General features: G+C 39.1%; 1 protein-coding gene across 7 annotated transcripts in view; it reads left to right on the top strand.

Moving 5' to 3' along the window:
- Nucleotides 1–3,198: 3,198 nt before the first annotated feature.
- The window catches only part of LOC138207633 (HMG box transcription factor BBX), a 32,475-nt gene continuing 16,803 nt past the window's right edge, over nt 3,199–18,870 (top strand). For 4 of the 7 annotated variants that reach the window (XM_069165009.1, XM_069165008.1, XM_069165006.1 and 1 more), the window contains exons 1-9: nt 3,199–3,304; nt 4,656–4,732; nt 13,864–14,036; nt 14,147–14,404; nt 14,840–15,041; nt 15,137–15,204; nt 16,582–16,656; nt 17,188–17,268; nt 18,580–18,645. In XM_069165009.1, the coding sequence (XP_069021110.1) occupies nt 13,878–14,036; nt 14,147–14,404; nt 14,840–15,041; nt 15,137–15,204; nt 16,582–16,656; nt 17,188–17,268; nt 18,580–18,645 (909 nt within the window). In that variant the 5' untranslated portion in view covers nt 3,199–3,304; nt 4,656–4,732; nt 13,864–13,877. The remainder of the gene's footprint in view (nt 3,305–4,655; nt 4,733–13,863; nt 14,037–14,146; nt 14,405–14,839; nt 15,042–15,136; nt 15,205–16,581; nt 16,657–17,187; nt 17,269–18,579; nt 18,646–18,870) is intronic. The other 3 variants (XM_069165005.1, XM_069165004.1, XM_069165007.1) reach the window with 3 other exon arrangements.

Below are 18,870 nucleotides of genomic sequence, written 5' to 3'. Positions count from 1 at the left end.
CTACTCCAGAGCCTGAGCTACGTGGCTTGCTAGCTCTCCGGCTAACCCAGCTCCCCATAACACCATACAGCACCCCCAGGCATGTTAATCAGGCACGCCCCCAAATATACCTCTTTTTGAGGCCTGTTATGTAATTATGTTTTATTTTTAGGACCACCACGGCAATGATCGAAAGGAGTGAATTTAGCGAATGACACCAAAATACATTTTTCTGAGCCAGCCCAGCCCAGCCCAGCTGTCAGTGCACTTCAATGCACTTCCACAATGACCCATCCTTTCAGACCAGGAGACTACATCCATTTTTATTTAGCAGGTTCTTCAGCATGCTTGATGATCACAAGTTAATTGGACTGATCCTTTAGACATGTCACATATAAAACCTTGGTTGTATGAATCCATGTTTTTTAAGATTGCCAGACTGTAACTGAAGTTCCAAAGTGGAAATGCTCAGCTATAGCATGAGATGAGTAGTCCACGCTAAACACTTCATGGGTTTACTCTGACTCATGTTGCTGAATTACTATATCCTCAGATTCTCTGGCAGGGTCCCAACTCAAGTTAAGTGCACTTTTGCAGAAGGGGCTTCTCAGCTTTGAAACTCCCTGCCTGAGGATCTGAGGCTCCATAAGAATCAGTGTCCTTCTCTAAATTACTTCTTAAATGATCTACATAAAATGGCCTTTTCTTAAAATTGCCTTTAACTTTTAGTTCAACTATGTTTTTTTCTGTGGTTTTATCTTAAGTCACAATTACTTTATTGTTGAGTATTTTAGTGTGTTTCATTCTATGTTCTAGAGTGGCCTGATTGTATTTAATATGATTGTGCTGAATTCATATGAAACATAAAGTACATTGTACTACAGATGCATCAAAGTTTAATCTTATCTTATTGTCCCATCCATTCATTATTTATACCCACTTAATGCTGACCAGGGTAATGGGGTGGAAGGAAGGGGGCCCAGCTTACTTTGACCAATTCCCCCTTTGGCCCTACAACTTGGCCCTATCCCTCCATTTTGCACAACCTGCATATGGTAGAATGTATCTTTCTTTCAGGTATTGAGGGGTAGTGGTCATCTAGCCCTCCAAACTGAGTGTTTTCCAAAGCAGACTCCAAATACGGTGATTGGAATAATAAATAAATTTCTTGTTCAAACAGATTGAATGAAATCTTGTTTGTGAGCATTATTAGCAGATTCTTTAAGATGCCCTATTTTGTCATCATACTATGTTTTCATAAATGTATTAATCAAATTTAGACTTACAAACGTATTAATAATTAATTTTAATTAACTACTGTTGACACGAGTGGTGTCCAATTTCCTTAGTTTAAGATTTTAAGCCCTATCCATTTTAGCTCCGTTCTGAATGGCCACGATCCAGTAGGGGTCAGTCCTAAATGAGGGGTAGAGTCATGGGATGGGAATTGGGTTTGGGCCTTCGTGTGAAGGCAGGGTACACCCAGGATAGGTCGCCAGTCCATCACAGGGTCAACACAACAAGACAAAAAAACCATTCACGCTCACATTCACTCCTTCGGCCTATTTAGAATCACGTATCTACCTAGCATGCATGTCTTACTCTGTGGGAGGGAGCTAGATCACCCAGAGGAAAGCCATGCAGGCACAGGCACATACAACCCCCATATGGGATGGCCTGAGCTGCCCAGCAGGTGCGAACCCAGTGGTGACTGTGACTGTTCTCTGGGGCAACAGTGCTAACCACTGCGCCAACATTCTGTCAATATCACATTTTGTATTGTTTTAAATTTACAACACATCTCCAACTGCTATAATTAAACGATTTCTCTAATCTGTAAAGTCAAACTGTCCATCAATAGAAATATCCTCTCACATACAGCATTGCATGACAGTACAGCATGCTGCCGTACTGTTAATACATTGTCAGTTCATGCTGTTTAAGAGGATTTAAGCAACTACCTACGCTGTCCTACTATTAGACTGCCTGTATGCAGTAACATTTCTATATTAGTTATCACATGCAAACACCTAAGAAGCTTACCAGTAGTATCTCTGCTGAAATAGATTGTAACAGTGGTTTCCTGATGTAGCCCACACCTTTTTGGTGATCTTTTTTCAGTCAGATAGCTAAAAGACAAACATTTATGTCAAGGATGGTGTTATCAAGTACAGGCCAGTCCGAGTCATTTGCAAAACTTGGTAGGGAAAGGATAAAAACTGGCTGAGATGTAAATTTTTTCCCATCCCGAGGAAGATGAAAGTGATTTCTACATTATACAACTGAACAAGTAAGTATTTCAGCCAGAATGAATGCAATGTGGGGTTGTTTTTGTTGGTTGAGGTAATTTAATTTGCTGCCTTTGCAGACAGAATCAGTCATCATATGGTGAAGTGCTGCGTGTACCACTGTAAAACTACAAAGAATAACAAACACAACTTCCGGTTTACCTGATGAAATAAAAGTATTCACTTGAATTGATGGATGAAGATGCAAATATTTTGTGATAGACCGAAACATTTTCCCTGTATATTTGAATACCAGTAGAGCAATGAGTACAATAACATTTTAGAGAGGGCACCAGGTCCAATTATGGGCCTAATTTATTGCTACATGTGGCTTTTGATAATTGCAAATTTACTATTTTTAAATACAATATCAACCAAGATGGACCAAGTAAAATTCTTCTAACATAATATTATACATTGTCTCGGGTCTGTACATGGAACATGTTTCCTGAACATGGCAAACAAAATTAGGATGCTTTTTTTCTTCTTCTGGGAAATCACAGGTTAATCTTATGCCCCATTTTATGTAAAGCACTTTAAACTGTCTCTTAAATTGTTTGTTAAGATGCTACAATCAAACACACTTATACACCAGACATAGGCTACTTTAAAAAAAATAATTGCTTGGAGGGTTGTAATTGAAATTCTGAGTTGAGTATTTTTGAGACTATTTTATTTCAATTCATCATTCATTGTATTTTGTTATAAATGTAGCCTACAGCCATTACAATCTTATCCGAGCTGAATGACACGAAGTTAAAATTAAATTAAATATATATATTTTTTTTTTGCCAGACTAGGTAGAATATCTGCAGTCTAAACACAAGTTTTTCCATAATTTTAGTGAAAGGTTTAAATGAACACGTTTCGATTTGGATGAAAAATCGCAGTACTTCCTGTTTCCCTGCGTCTCACTTGACGCAGCTGTGTTTAGTACAGCCAGTGCTGAACTGTTATGATGTGTCAATAAGTTAAATAGTTGGACGACACCAATGATGAGAGTCCCACACCCCCGGTACTTTAGCAGCATATTACAGGTAGGTTAAGACACTAAGGACGCGTTCATGACAGAGAACTTGTGGTTTTATCGATTTTACGTTAAAACCGGTCGCTATTTTGTCTCAGTCAGTCATTCTGAAAAATTGTTATCGCTGCTTTGGACATGATGTCCGCCTGCTGGCTTTTTCCCTTTGAATTTGTTTAGTTTCCCATCGGCATTTCATTGAAAACCAGTGTCACACAGCACGCATTCTTGTCACTGTGATGCTGCTTAAATATTTATTCACCCACGTTTTGAAATCGCCAAAATAAATAGCGAAGCAACTGTTTCTCTGAGGTGGAATGACCCCCCCCCCCCTCTTCCTATCCGCATCAAATACACAGCGAAAGACCTGCGTTCTATGTGAACGAACCGTCTCAAAGGCACAAACAAGTATTTCGATCATATTATAGTCTAATGACTTTAGCTCGCAGTTCGTCTCGAGGCTTATACTGTTTTGGAAACCGTTGCATGTTAAAACCGTAGCACGTCCAGTTAGCAGGCTCGTAGAGCTAGCAAGCTAACTAGCTACTTTTATTCCTGGTAACACAGCTAGGAAATGGAGCTACTGCTGTGCAAAACATGTCCACATATGCATGTGCTTGGGCAGAAAATCCTCAGTTTAAGTAATCATCGTGTGTGTTTTTTCGTCGGAGAGAGGGTCATTCCGGCGATATTGTCATCGAAGAGTTTGACAGGAGTGAAATCTCCCCACTACTGTACTGTACTTGGGTTTTTCTCCTCCGAACCAAAGCAAGATGGACTCTCATTCGGCTTGTCTGTCTTGTCAGAGCTGAGATCGACATTTTGCATGGGGATAAAAAAAAAAAAAAAGTGTGCTTAGAGTTAGGAACACACATCGGGCCTAGGTGGGAAAGGGTCGTTTATTTTCATACCTCACTAATTATGTGATGTTACTGTGCGTGACGAGCTTGATACGGGGGCTCAAGTCTTCACTCCAGACAGACCGATCGGGCATCAGCAGTTTTACCTGAGAACACAATTAAACCTCCGCGCAGAAAAATAGACACTGCAACTGCGCCTGCTTAATTTGCTCCGTTTAATGTTGTATGAGATGCATTCAGTTATCGCAGGGTTTTGGCCTACATATTTTGGTTTTGGCCACATGGGCGGATCGACCGCAGGATTGAGGTGATCAGTTATCAGATCACACAAAATGTCCCACTGTACTTTGAAGCTGATGAGGTCATGTGCTTATGTGACTCATTTAGGCTCTACTAAAGTTGTTTTGCACCCACCTTTCCTGCAACCAAACTCATGTTTTAAGAAAATTGTTGCAGTGATGACAGTATAACACATGACTGAGAGCAGTGTCTTGTATTTTATAGGTCATCGTCATTGCATGACAAAGGCTTTGGCAGATTCATCTTCATCACCCATACGGCATTTCCATAGTTTTTCTTAAGTAAGTATCCCCGTTTTCCACTTGACATTCATACAAACACTTGGTGTCTAGTCTGGCCTTTGTCCAGAAGTAATTAAATCATCCATTCAGTGATTTCTAATATCGTTTGTGTCAAGTTTAGTCGATATCCAGAACAAGTGCAAATCCAGCGAAAATTATAATATACAGATATGTTTAATTGCAAATGCTCAGTAATTCAGTTGATTTATGTTTATGTAAGGCTCTGAAATGTATTCCAGTTAATAATAAGACTGCAACAGAACTACACTTTATTACTCTTAACCTATTCATATTTTGACTGTGTTATTATAATTACTTTTAAATGAATTTAAAAATGCACTAAGCTGTCGTCCATTACCAGACGGTTAAGATTGCAATGGCCAATGGCACCCTGCCCATACAGCAGATGTAGTTCTTGTGTTGTGACCTAAACTATTTTTTTTTATTCTTTATTTCTCCTTGTAGTTTATTTAAACATTTCCTCAGAAATGTGGTAAAATGACAGAATCAGGGAAATATGTCTGCCATATATCACTTAACGTAACTGTTAAATTGATTTTCTGCAGCAGTTGAGGTGTGCGACCAACAGATTTCTATGATAACTTGATTCTTCTTTGCTTTTTTTAAATGAAAAATTACCAGTAATTATCAGTAACAGTGTGGGGGTTTTCTCCCCTCTCAGTAGGTTACTTGATGTTTTTTCATAACTGGGACCTTAGTTTAATTGAAGGTTCTGTTCTTTGCTGTCTATCTAAAAAAGCAAAAAGGAATGGAAAATACATATATTTATATATATATATTACGCACAGAACCTGGTGAAAACATTTGATTTGAGAGAAAAAGATTCTCCTCGTGAAATAATATCTCGAAATAATGCTTTTAAAAATGAACACCCTGCAACAAAAATGGCCATGGGGGTATAGTACTTTCTACTAACAGCCCCACAATGTGCTAAAGCCTATTTTTTTTTAGCTATGAAAACTGTAGTGGTGAAGCTCCTCACCTGTCAGTAAAGAAACAAATTGATTTATGAGTGAAAACCCAGGTCACTGTGTGCTTGTAATGATATCATGTGAGAACCAGCAGCTGCAAATACAACATAGTACTAGTCTTGAAGTACTTCATAAAACACACAATTGTGCTTATATTTAAAGGCCATATAGTTTCTGCATATCCAGACTATCTTTCTATCAAGGGGCGATGTAAATTTTTTGTAATTGATATGTTTATTTATATTTTTATTTTGGAACAAATATGTAATTATACATGTTATACAGTATAACCAGTTTGTCCCAGCGTGTTCCTATTTGTGACATTTAGAACCATAAAAAAACCACAGAAAAACAAAAATGTGCATTAGTACTTGTGAATGCATATATATACAGAAACACTTAGTCATAGATATACACACATTTACACTTATTTACACCCACTAACTATTACTATGCAGTGTTTCCCCTACCATTGTATTGGCAGGGTGGGCTGCCCCGTCAACGGGACCTCCCACCCCCCCTGAAAGAAATAGAATTGCAGTTTTGTCCAGTAGCTATGATTTATTCACTTATTTCCTGTGAAACCGTATCATTTCAACTCAGTATGAGAGTTGCGCGTGCATTTTTATGTCACTGACAGTTGCGCTAATTTGTCTGTTTCTGTGCTCCGCTGAGTGTCGGGGCTGTTCCTCACTCACACAGGCAGCAGTGCAGACGGTGGACACAGGGGAATGTTACTCGAGTTGATGAACTACACTCGTAAAAAAGTAAACGCAGTAAAAGCCTAAAGTTAAGCTGTCAATGGCCAAACCTTGACCTCAAGCTGCTGAAAACCAGACCAGAATGTCCGCATTTTTAATACATGTTGCTACCTGTACCCAATGAAGTAGTAAGGATGCTAATGTTGGCAGCTGTGCAACTAATCAAGCTAGCAGTCCAGGAAGAAGAACAAAATGAAACTAGAATTACTACCGAGCTGTTGTATGCCTCCGCGAACCACTCAAGTTGTAGGTGACATGTATATCCGTCCAAACTCTGATAAATGTTGTTGCTAAGAAGGTGTTGAATAATGGACAGAAAAGAATAACAATTATTTTATCCTCTTAGTTATTTCTGTTAAATGTGGTCATAGTTAACATATGAATTATTGAGTTAAGGCTACAAATGTGTTTTATGTGGCCAAATTGTCTTTTGACCCCAAATTCTAATCAGTTCATCCTTGAGTCCAAGTAAATGTCATTGCTAAATTTTAAGAAGACGATCCTGAGATGTTACATTCACAAGATTGGGAGCGATGTAAGGTCTCTGTGACTGTGACCACCAAAACCCACTCAGTTCATCTTTAAGGCAAAATTAACATTTGTGGGGGGGGGGGGAGACGTGAGATTACAGTGATCTAGACCTTTGACCACCACAATCTAATCAGTCCATTGCTGAGGCATAGTGAACTTGTCTGAATTTAGCAATTCATCATTTGTACCAAATTAACATTTTTGCCAAGTTTGAAGAAATTCCCTCAAGGCTTTCTTGAGATGGTGCATTTCCGCAATGAGACACAATGACTGGAACGAGAGGTAGCAGTCACCTTGACCTTTGATTTTTGACCACCAGACAAAGACAAAATCTGTTCCTCCTTGAGGCCAAGTGAATGATTAGATCCTTAGATATTATGTGACTGTGAATGTGTTGAATTGGGGTCACAGTGACCTCGACCTTTAACCTCCAAATCTGATGAGTTTATCCTTGGTATTAAGTGAATCTTTTTACCAGGTTTAAAGAAATAGATATGGTGCGGAGGCAAAACAAAAATCAGAACAGACAATAGCAAGAGAGTAACTTTAGACCGAAGGAAAATAGATATATAGACATATGTATATAAGTAAAATATTACTTGCAGTTCACAATATTGTAAACATACAATGGATACAGAAAGAATTGAGACACCATAGCTTTTTGCTGTAGATTTAAATGAAAAACAAAATAGGAAAAAAAAAAGCTGTGAAACTCCAAACTGTCAACTGCTTCTTTTTTGCTTTAATTATTCTTTAGCTGTGTGAAGAACTTGATTGAAATCGACCGATGGCAATTTGATTGAACTGCAAATAGTTCAGAAAGGCATAACAACAGATGACAGTCAGCTGTGTTAGCAGCAGCCTGTCATAGAAGCTCCCGGTGTCTTGTCGTTCTACTGTTTTTCCCTCACTATTCTTGTATTCACTTGTACTACACTCTTCACCTTTGGACATTTAGTGGTTTAGATATGTTTTATTCATCTGCATTGTACTCTGATCATTTTCAATGACTGGAAGCTAGGCCTGTTCCACCACCAGCATTGAGTACATACGCAATCTGCTGATCGCCCCAAGGCGACACATTTTAGTGACTGGAAAAAAGCCCACAATTCTGGAGGAGCTAAGGAGAAGAAGGCAGGGATGCAGAGCTGGTATTAAACGGAGGATGAACAAAAGGAGATTTAAACAATGAATCACTGCAGTCATTATTGGAAATGAAAGGTCTTTGGCAAATCAAATGGATGAACTGGAAGCCCTCGCTAGGACTCAGTACAGACACCAAGCTTTCAGACACCATCACGAGTGGTAAGAAGAAAGGAGAGGGGGTCTGCCGTGTTGTAAACTCCAGGTGGAGCAACTTGGGACACATCTCTATGTGTCCCATGAAGTCCAATGACCTCTTTGCAAACCTCCCTAATGTGATAAGGTTTCAATCATGGCAAGATTATAAAAAGCATTTTTTTAAAGCTTTGAGTGTTCCCTGGAGCACTGTACCCTCAATATTTGTGAAATGGAAGAAGTTGGAAACCACCAGGTCTCTTCCTAGAGTTGGCCATCTCGCCAAATTGAGTACCTTAGAAAGGATTTTGTTAGAGTGACCATTGGGCTCTTGATCACCTCCCTGGCCAGAGCTTCAGAAGACAAAATCCATTCTTGAGTAAAAGACAGGTGACAGCCCAAATGGCATTTAAAGGACTCTTTGAGCCTGGGGAGGAAGACTGTTCTGATGACACAAAACTTGAACACTTTGAGACAGAGAGATTGTTCAGAATTGAGGGATGATGAATGCTTGTAAGTACAGAAAGGTTCCTGAAGAAACCTGCTCCAGAGTGCAAAAGTCAGGACAGGTCTCTGACTGTCCTTGAGTAGTATAAAAAACGATTAGTGTATGCGACTATCGTCCTTCCTTACATCCTGATTTTACTGGCGCCTGGTTGTAACGCATTACTCCAGTCAGAAGGTGGCATAATGCACCTAAGAGCTGTCTGCCAACTGCCATCAAACAACATAAGGAGAAGAGGAATACCTTGATACCAGGCTTGGGAGTTTTGCAAGGTACAAATTCTCTTGAGAAGGGCAAGCTTGGAAATTTGCACCAAATTGGAGAAGTTTGTGTTACACAGTAAATTTATGTATTATAGCTATAGTGCTAAAAAGAAACCTGGGGTTATTCTTGTTTTCTTCTATTATTGATAAAATATTTGGGCTGAACAAAGAGATTCCATTTATGTTATTAGACTAGAGAGAGAAGCCTTTGCTTACTGCTAAACTAGCAAACTTGATACAGTATGTTAGCAAGATATTTTGCAAGTGGTTGAGGAGAGCAAGCATGTGTTATAATTCAAAGTTAGACAATGAGAAAAATTTAATCAATCTCTCAGTACGTTCTGTGACAGTAAGTCAAGAGTTATAAGATAAAATAGCAGAGATAAATCCATGACTGTAGGAATCAACAGTGTTTGCAACAGAAAGTGACACAATATGCTCACTGTAACGTCAGACACCACCTGACGCCCCAATTACATGGCTTTTCCTGCATGCTAATGAGGGCAACAAATCCAATGGGGTCACAGACTATTCACAACATAAAGTATTCCTGTCTGTGTGAAGGGCCCAACACCCTGTGAATTTTAAATCGTTTTTCTTAAAGTTTCAACTCACCCCCAGCCTTTGTTGGTGAAGCAGATAGATAACAACTAAATATAACGCAAATCGTCCCCGGTTTATTGGGGTGATACAGTCCAAATATGGAAAAGTACCAGCACTCTTTACAGTGCTTTACAGGTGGTGCTGGCCCCACTTGGTCATTGTAAAAGATTTAACTCAACAAACTGTTCTCACCTGTCTGCCTTTCTCTGAAGTGTGTGCTACAGGAAAATGAAAACTTTCAAAGCTCGGTCTTTGTGTTCAGAAGCTAGGTGTGTCTTGATTGGCTCAATCTTTTGGATATGAAGAATGCAAAACTTTGATCATTCCTTTTTTTTGCTTGGGTGCACAAGAATCGTACGAAGAAACTTAACAGTGGAAAGGGAACACAATGTTTTTTGTTGTACTTAGAGCCTTGAATAATCTGCAGGCTATGTGGCAGCTTTTTTATCTATAGGATTGACTCCTTGCAGTATCTTGATATGCCAGGCCAGGTAGGTGCCCACCTGACTTTCTTGAGTCTCAGTTGTGTGTAGTAGTCTCCTAGTTCTTTGATCCCCTGGCTGTCCTTGTTCGAGATTCTGGTAAAAATTCTCCAGTTTTTGTAGCAGGGCATGTTCAGTCATCTTCAGACAGCCGTAACTGTCCTCCAATCAAATCCTGTTAACACCTGCTGTTGGATTGTGGATGTGAACAGACTTGATCAGCTTCACTTGACTCTGGGCCAAGCCACTTAGTGAACAGGTCAAGCTCCTTTCTGGCTGTGAAATTGAGACATCTCATAACATCTTAGTTAGACGTTGTCCCTGTCCAGTAGTTTTCTTGACAATAGTAAAATTTCAACTAGCTAGAATTCCCCAGATATTTGACCAAATCTGCTATTTGTGGTGCTTCACATCCATGTGGTACCAAGAAGCGAGTCTGCACACATTCACTGGTACGGTGGGCGAGATCTTCAAGAGTAGTCTGGGCTAAGTCTAAATTTCTCTTCCTTTTCAACTGCTGCTTTGTAGATTACTTCCCTCTTTTTGTAACATTTGCAGACTAGCTATGCAGTTCTTTCTGTCTTCCTCTTCCCTTACCCCAACAGATCTCTCTCTCTCTCTCTCTCTCTCTCTCTCTCTCTCTCTCTCTCAGTCTGTTATTGATCTTGATGGCCATAGAGAGTCGCGGTCCCCGGGAAGCTCAAGGGGAGCGAGGTGATCTTTGAGCTTGGTCAGACAGTCAATGAAGGAAGGCATCGATGAGTGAAGCGGAGTTCCAGTCACTATTGGCTGAGAGGGTGTGGAACTCTATAGGGTAGTCAGCTGCCCTTCTTCCTCTCTGCCGGAGATTAAACAGAGCCCGGGACCAGGAGTAGTGTGATCGAAGGCAGCCGCCTGAAGCTCAAAATGGAGGCTATACTGCATCAGGAAAGGCTTGCAATCCCCAGAAACCCCAGACAAGTGCTCTGAACGGGCGAAGTGAGGGACCACAGGAGCAGCAGCCTGAAGGTCCTCAGACAGGTGGTTCACTTGAGAGCGTTGATGTGTGACTGGAAACCATCGTTACGCCCAAACAGTTCTTTCAAACCTCGCTTACTGGTAATCATGAGCTCCTCTTGACAGGCCAACCTCTTCCCCTGTTTGGCTAGGGCTGATAGGTAGGAGTCGGCAGAGTCCATGTTTGGCAAGTTCGTACTGTAATTAGCAGGGAGTGGACTCAAATGCACAAATCGCACAACAGACTGTTCAGTTCAATGATCTTTACTGATGGATCAGAAAAGTCACAACAGAGGTATCAAAAGGGCTTCACAAAAACTAAGTCACAGTTGGTTCCAAGAAGTCCAAAACCAGAGATCATTCCACACAGGCAAAAGTACAGGCAAGGGGCAGGCAAAAACAGTCCCCCCCCCCCCCCAAAAAAAAAAAAAAAAAAAAAATGAGGCACAGGTCGTACACAAGAAAAACTCACTGACAAAGATGTGTGAACTACGATAAACTGGCAAACAAGTGAGGGAAAGAGGTTATATACGCATGAGGGCGGAAAGAAAATTGGATGCTGCACGCTACTTGTCATGGGGTGCAGCTCTGGGTTTGACTGCTACCTTGATGCTATTATTGTTGCTACTAATGCTAATATTAGCATTCTTACAACTTTCAGTAAATAGAGTTAGGGTGCATTTAATGGTCTGGTTTTCAGCAGTTTGAGGTCAAGGTTTGTCTATTGATAGTGTAACTTTAAGCTTTTATTGTGCTTTTTTTTTACAGTCACGTATGACTGTAGTTGTTCTCCACTCGCGTAATGTTCACCTTGATCCACCCTCTGCACTGCTGCGCTGCATGTCGGTGTGAGACAAATTATTGCGCCACTTTCAGTGATAGAAACAGGCATGAGCGAGCTGAGAAGAAATTAAACAAGTGCACAGAAACTAATAAATAGTAGTTACTGGATGTAACTGCACTTCTATGAGTATGTTCACATTTTGTTGCTTTCACGGGGGGCGGGAGATCCAGTTGGTGGGGCCAGTATATATATAACTTTTACCATCCAGCTAAAAAAAATTCTGCTTATTCGGGTCTACGTATCATTGTGACGCAGCTTTCACTGACATGAATGTCATGAGATCTAACCTCAGAACAAGACTGACAGATGACAATTTAAATGACTCTATGAGAGTGAACTTAAGTGGATATACTCTAGCAAGCACCTCGTTTGTTGATTACATGCCGTGCCAGTTATCCTCATTAACTACAGAAAAGACTGAATGCATAACGCATGCATGTGAACTACAGAAGAGGGGAATGCAAAAGGAAGTGATGTGATACATTGTGGACAGACAGAAAATAAGGACAAGTAAAGTAAGTAACAAACAGTGTTTTGTTTTCGATGACAGATGTGAGTAGGTGGAGCTGGTGTTGAGTTGAGTATCAATTTGTTATTGTTCACATTAAAGAAGCTTGTTAAGCTTGTTTGGGTGAATAAATGTTAATAATCATGAGCAGCTCTTCACTTTTATTTTGTCAAAGTTCTCAGAGGAAAAAAGGAAGGAAACGCCTGCTCTACACAGTGTGCTTGCTTTAAGACAGCTACCGTTTTTAAGAGATAGTACAAAACAAGCTTTTGACTGCATTATGTCGATGCTAAAGTATCAAATTCTGGAAGAAATACAGAATGGTGAGATTATTGTAACTGGTGCATGGGCTATGGTATCATACGTTATAATTTCTTTTACCACAGCTGGCAGTACAGAGACTTACAGAAATTGAACCTGTTGTGCAAATTATTTTTGATAATTGTGGCGGCACTGAAGCACAATAAGACCAGTATTAATTGCAGATTGGTATTTTGAAATAACTATCTTTAGGAGAGTTTCGTCGGTGATAATACATTTTTTTGTGCCTAGTTATGAATATTCCTTATGTAAAATATAATTGTAAAAATAATTTCAATTTAATTTATATAAATTTCATTAATACAATTTCATTGTTTCTGATACACACTTGGGTTGTCCATTGCTTTTAATTGGTTAGTATTTTAACGTATACAAATAAGTACATTATAATAAAACAACAAATTGTTGTAATTTCTTTTAAAACTCTAAAAGTACAATTACCTTTGTAGCAGCCTTTCTCTCAAGTAGTTTTCTCTGGAATTGCATGGCAAATAATAATCAGAGTTTTGTAGATCAAAGGAGCTCTCAATGTAAGAAAGGTTGGAGACCCTTGGTACAGATATTGACATATGTAGTGCTGAATGCATGTGTGAGTAAGATTAATGTCATGGTCCCAATACCACTGCTGCAACTACCTGTTGTAACGTTGTTTTGTACAACTTCTCATGAAGGGAAAACTTGGCACATTTTGTGGGGGAAAAATCCCTGGACTATAAACATAGCCAAGTCCAAAACATAGTGTGAATTGTAAAAGGTTAAGAAATTAGGTCTTGTGTAGCAAATCTTAAATTCAGTTGCAATCAAAATAAGTTAAATAAGATCAAATTGATATCAATAATTTTACCTTTTTTGCAAACTGGCTTGAAATCATTCAATGTTCTGGCGATGCACATTGCAAATAATTCTTATGATACATCAACAATGACTTTTTAAGCAGCAGGTATCTCTGCTCTTGATATTATCATTTAACATCATGTAATTGTGCTTGATGGTTTCAGTGTGTATGTTCTTTTTACAAATTTGGCCTGATCCATTGTTTTTGTGTAGGTGCAGGTAATATCATGAAGGGTGGAGGAAGGGGCAAGGAGCCACCCATTGCAGGGGAGGTAACTGGCAAACGCCCCAAACGCAAATGTCTGCAGTGGCACCCACTTCTCTCCAAGAAGGCTTTGGATTTTTCTGAGGAGGAAGAGGAAGAAGATGAAGAAGAGCTGGAGAAGGTGAGTGGGTTCGATGGCACGACTGTCTATTTATTCCCCTCTGTCCATAAACTGAATAACAAATATGTCAGTTTATTGGAAAAATAGACCCAAAACAAATTTGTCCTTAGCAGCCAGTGCTGTGCAGTCAGGACCAGGATTCACAGAGGCAGTGTGGAAGCACAACAGAGGAAGTGGAGGAGGACTCAAATGAACAACGGGCACGCCGACCAATGAATGCCTTCCTCCTCTTTTGCAAACGCCACCGTTCCCTGGTGCGGCAGGAACACCCTCGCCTGGACAACCGTGGGGCCACAAAGATACTGGCCGACTGGTGGGCTGTGCTTGAGCCCAAAGAGAAGCAAAAATATATTGACATGGCCAAGGAGGTGAGACTACTATATGACAATTGCGACTGTACTAACATTACAGTAGGGACAAGGTAAATTAAAGTAAAGTGAAATACCAAGGCTTTTGATTGTCTTGTACAGTTTTACCAGTTTCGGATCTCCTCTATGAGGAGCAGTAAAGGAGCCAATGACTTCACAGCCAAAATGAAATGACAGATATTGGGTTGTTTGCTTATGTTACTTCTGTCAAATCAAATCTGATCAAATCTCACCCGTGCAGTCTGATGAAGAGTACTATCTGACGTTTTTGACTGTTAAATTCTTGATCAGTAGTACCTAGGGGATTGCTATGATTTTTGCTATTTACTCATCAATATTTAATGTCAATAGAGTCATACTTATTTTAATTTTGATGGTTCGCAAGAGGTTTAAATGTTCTGCTTGAAACCAAATAAATTCTGTGTGTTCTTCCAGTACAAGGATGCCTTTATGAAGGCAAACCCCGGCTACAAGTGGTGTCCCACTACAAGCAAACCAGTTAAGAGCCCTTCCTGTCAGCCATTTAGCAATCCTCGCAAAAAAGTTTGGTCCTTCTCTTGCAACTCCTCTAAGGACACCACTGCCAGAAAAGTGCCCCAAACTGACAGCATGCCACAGTTAAATTTTGCCATGGCAGGTGCGTATGCTAAGATTATTTGTTATTTGTTGATTGTTTGGTGTAACATGATAAAGTGTTGAGTGGTTGTTGTAACTTATGCCATTCATTGCCAGATCCTACAAAGATGGGAGGCCTTAGCATGCTGTTGTTAGCTGGGGAACATGCTCTCACAAACAGAGAGGTATGTGAGAAGCCTTTCAGTTGGGCTTTCCTTCTTCACAAGCAGTGCACACGGTCTCCAGTAGGTGGCCTCAAAGAATAATAACTGATGTAATATGTATCTGTAGCACAAACAAACATTTGCTTCTTTTACATTACTAGTACAGTGCCCATTGATAATAGCCTGTTTGCCAGTAGGGTGTCTTGTGGTATTTGCTCTGTAGCTATTTTTAAGAAAAGCTCGCTGCGGACATAGGTGAAGACGCGCTCAACTATGTAGCTCGACATTAAAAAATGTTTTACGTAAATTTATCATTTAACGGAGGAGGTGGGGAGGCTTCACCGCTGGTGTGCGACTGATAATGTATTTCAGGCTGAAAGACGACAATGGCAGGAATAATAATCGGTGAACCTGTCTACTTTTAGCCAGCAATGATGTGAACATTAGCTTGTTAACAACAGGTTGTGGAAGTTAAATTTCACTTAACTGTGAAAATATAATTGTATATTTAAACATGGTTCTCACAGGACAAGAATTGAGTTGAATTTTATTTATATTGCCTCAAATCATAATAGGTTATTTCAGGGCACTTAAAACAGTAAAGTCCTTTCAACAGAACTTTATAACATTATACAGAGGAACCCAACAATTTAACACTAATTAACACACAACACTGAATTTTTTTTTTTTTATTATTATTTTTTTTTTATTATTATTTTTTTTTTTTTACTATTAGTCAATCTGTGACTATAATATCGCCATTGATTTAGAGCTCCCACTGAATGTCTCAAAGTAGGCTTTCAGAGGAGCTTGTGTCCTTTACAGGGCAGCTGAACTACCCTTAGCGCCCCCTTAATTTGAACCATGCACTGTTCTCTGTAGTATACCTTTATATTCCAGTGCAGTTGTCCACCATTGCACAGCCTTAGGTGTCACGCTGTTCACTCTATCCATCGCCACACACACAGTTTTTTGTTTTCATTTGACTTCAACGCTGTGATTTTTTTTTTTATAGTTGGACAAATCCTTTTGCTTGAGAAAATCTCGCTGCAGAAGTAGGTGAAGAGAAGCTGAGGTCCGACCCACTGCTTCACAGAGCTGGGTTGCCATTTGGGGGCTGCCATTTTATGATCCCACAAATGTAACACGTTTGACATAATTATTATTATCAAACGCCTGTCCAAACTGCACTTAAGTCGCCAGTGCACAACCTCATGTCCTAAGCAACACATCCACTGAGTTTGAAGCAGATGGGTGGAGCTAGGTGAAGGACAAATACACATGCTTACATACATACACACAGAGATTTCCTGCAAGACAGAATAGATGCTTTTGAGAGGATTATGTATATATTTATTTGATCAGCACAACTAACCCCAGTATTGTTTACTTCTCCAGATCCCTTCAAGCACTAAACCTAGTTTACCTGACACGGCCAAGGAACGGAAGTCTTTTCCAGAGAATAAAGAAGAGGTGTGTTTTGAGAACATATTTATTTTCCCCCTTTTTTTTGGTATATCATAGATACTTCAGGTCTTGTTGTCTCTCAGAAGTAGTTCACTGATGGCTTCTGATTTCATTATTTTCTTACTATAATTACCACAGACTTACATCATTACAGCAAAATATAACAAATATATGTATTATTATAGATTAAGCTGGCTGGCAGTAGATTAGTTAAAACTAAAACCATCTTTACCAACCGCAACATTAAAATAACTCACCTGAATGGGACTTTGGCATTGATGCATCGTCAGTTGTTCATGGTAATGCTTTAATGTGAATCTTAAGTGAGCCATTCTGTATAAACACTCACATTTGGTCTTGTCAAATCAAAGGTTGTTACAACAAAATTTTGAAAATTGTACCCGTTTACTCTTTAGAGCTTTTTTAGCATTTCTCCAGTTTGAATGGTGACTGGCTGAACCGACTTTATACAGATGTTATTTAATAACTTACAGAAGAACTGACTTGTTTTTTTTGCTGTGCTATTTCAATCTACAGATGCTGTCTGGGACAATACCAAACAGAATGCCTGACATTATTGAAAGTAGGGTCAAGTCTGCCCTTTTCCCAATGGCAGAGGTAGGACTGAAAGTTGAACTAGATGTCATAATTTCAGTCAGTTGCATTCAAAGATTAAGATTACAAAATAAATGATTTCAGCTAAGGCAAAAAAAGATCTACGTAGCCATTTAGCATCACCCTCAGGGCAAAAGATCAGTATTGCCTACATGTCATTGCATAACAGGAAGTATGCCATTAAAGTTTGGGCTTAATTTAGAATTTTTGCTTAAAGGTGGCTTGCAGATAGCTCACTTTTAACTTCGTAGATCCCCATGGTAACCTATGTAACCTAGGTAACAAGTTTACCTGTTCTGAAGCAGGTCAACCTCAGACCAAAACCAGCCGACAGTGACAAGTGACTAATCACATCACTGAAATAAATCGAGTTAAGTTTTCTACAGGATCCAGACGGTGACAAAAGAGTTTTCAATAACACAACAAGTAACAAGAAGTATAAATAGTTGTATATGTTGCCTATAAGTTGCATTTTATTTGCAAGTTTCTTTAATTCAGAAATAATTACTGACAGTGTTGATGCTTGCAATTCATTCCAGGATACTCATATAATAAATATTAATATTTGATTATCATCAGAGAAATAAAGGAAAGAATACTCACTTCATATTCAAGACATGTATACTATAGCTAATACAAACTACAAGTTTGGTTGTAGTTTGGGAATTTTTTTTAATTTCTATAGTTTTCTGCTTATACTTTTATATCTTTCTGTTGCCTCTATAACTGATATGACTTCCTTCATGGTTCTGTTGATGTCACTTGTAATTAACAGCTGCACCTGTTTCACAAGAACATGCTCAGAACTGGATTGGTAAAAAATTGTAACAGAACCAGCTTCACAACCGTATTTATTCAGAACAGCCAATTTCAGGCTCAGTGGAAAAGAGCTGAAAAGAGCTGAATTTACTTAATTGTATAAGCCCCAGTTTGAGTCTTTCGTACAATAACAATAAACATGGTTAAATTTGTTGTTGAAAGTCAAAAACAAACTTAATATTGAATAAGTCTACAACATTAGTATTTAGCTATTATAGTGTTGCTGAATAATAATAATAGCAACTTTTTTTTTAATTTTATTTTTTTTATTATTTTATTTTTATTTTTTATTTTTTTTTATTTTATTGTACTCTATTAATCCCCGAGGGGAAATTATTTCGCTACAGCAGCCTCCCGAGGGGGAGCTGCTGCAACAGGCTGCCATGACCGCGGCGCCAACCAACCTGAAGTGCATGTTTTTGGGTGCAAAAAGATAAGCAAGTGTGTTCCCCTAAAACACAACTGGTGACAGAGCATGTTACTGTTTGTTTACAGTCATCATTGTCTGTGGCACCTGAAGGAAAACCATGCAGACAGTCAGCTCTCTTCCAGCTTGCTGAGGTAAGAAATGTGTCATCGTTAACTTAGTGCATGTTAAGTAACACCCTTCAGCTGTATTTAATAACTATTTAGAAGAATTACAAAAACAAAAAATTTACCTGATTGCCACCTCATAGTAAACTGAGATGAAAATATTTGAAAAAAATGTTGGTCATCGTGTGTGTGTGTGTGTGTGTGTGTGTGTGTGTGTGTGTGTGTGTTGGATGAAATATATATGCTTATTTT

The sequence above is a fragment of the Embiotoca jacksoni genome, unplaced genomic scaffold (genome assembly GCF_022577435.1).
Source record: "Embiotoca jacksoni isolate LCO1_2020_lvr unplaced genomic scaffold, fEmbJac1.0.p SCAF_33, whole genome shotgun sequence".
NCBI classification, from domain to species: Eukaryota; Metazoa; Chordata; class Actinopteri; family Embiotocidae; genus Embiotoca; species Embiotoca jacksoni.
Note: the sequence above shows the minus strand (reverse complement) of the source record. Positions and strands in the feature narration are given on the sequence as shown.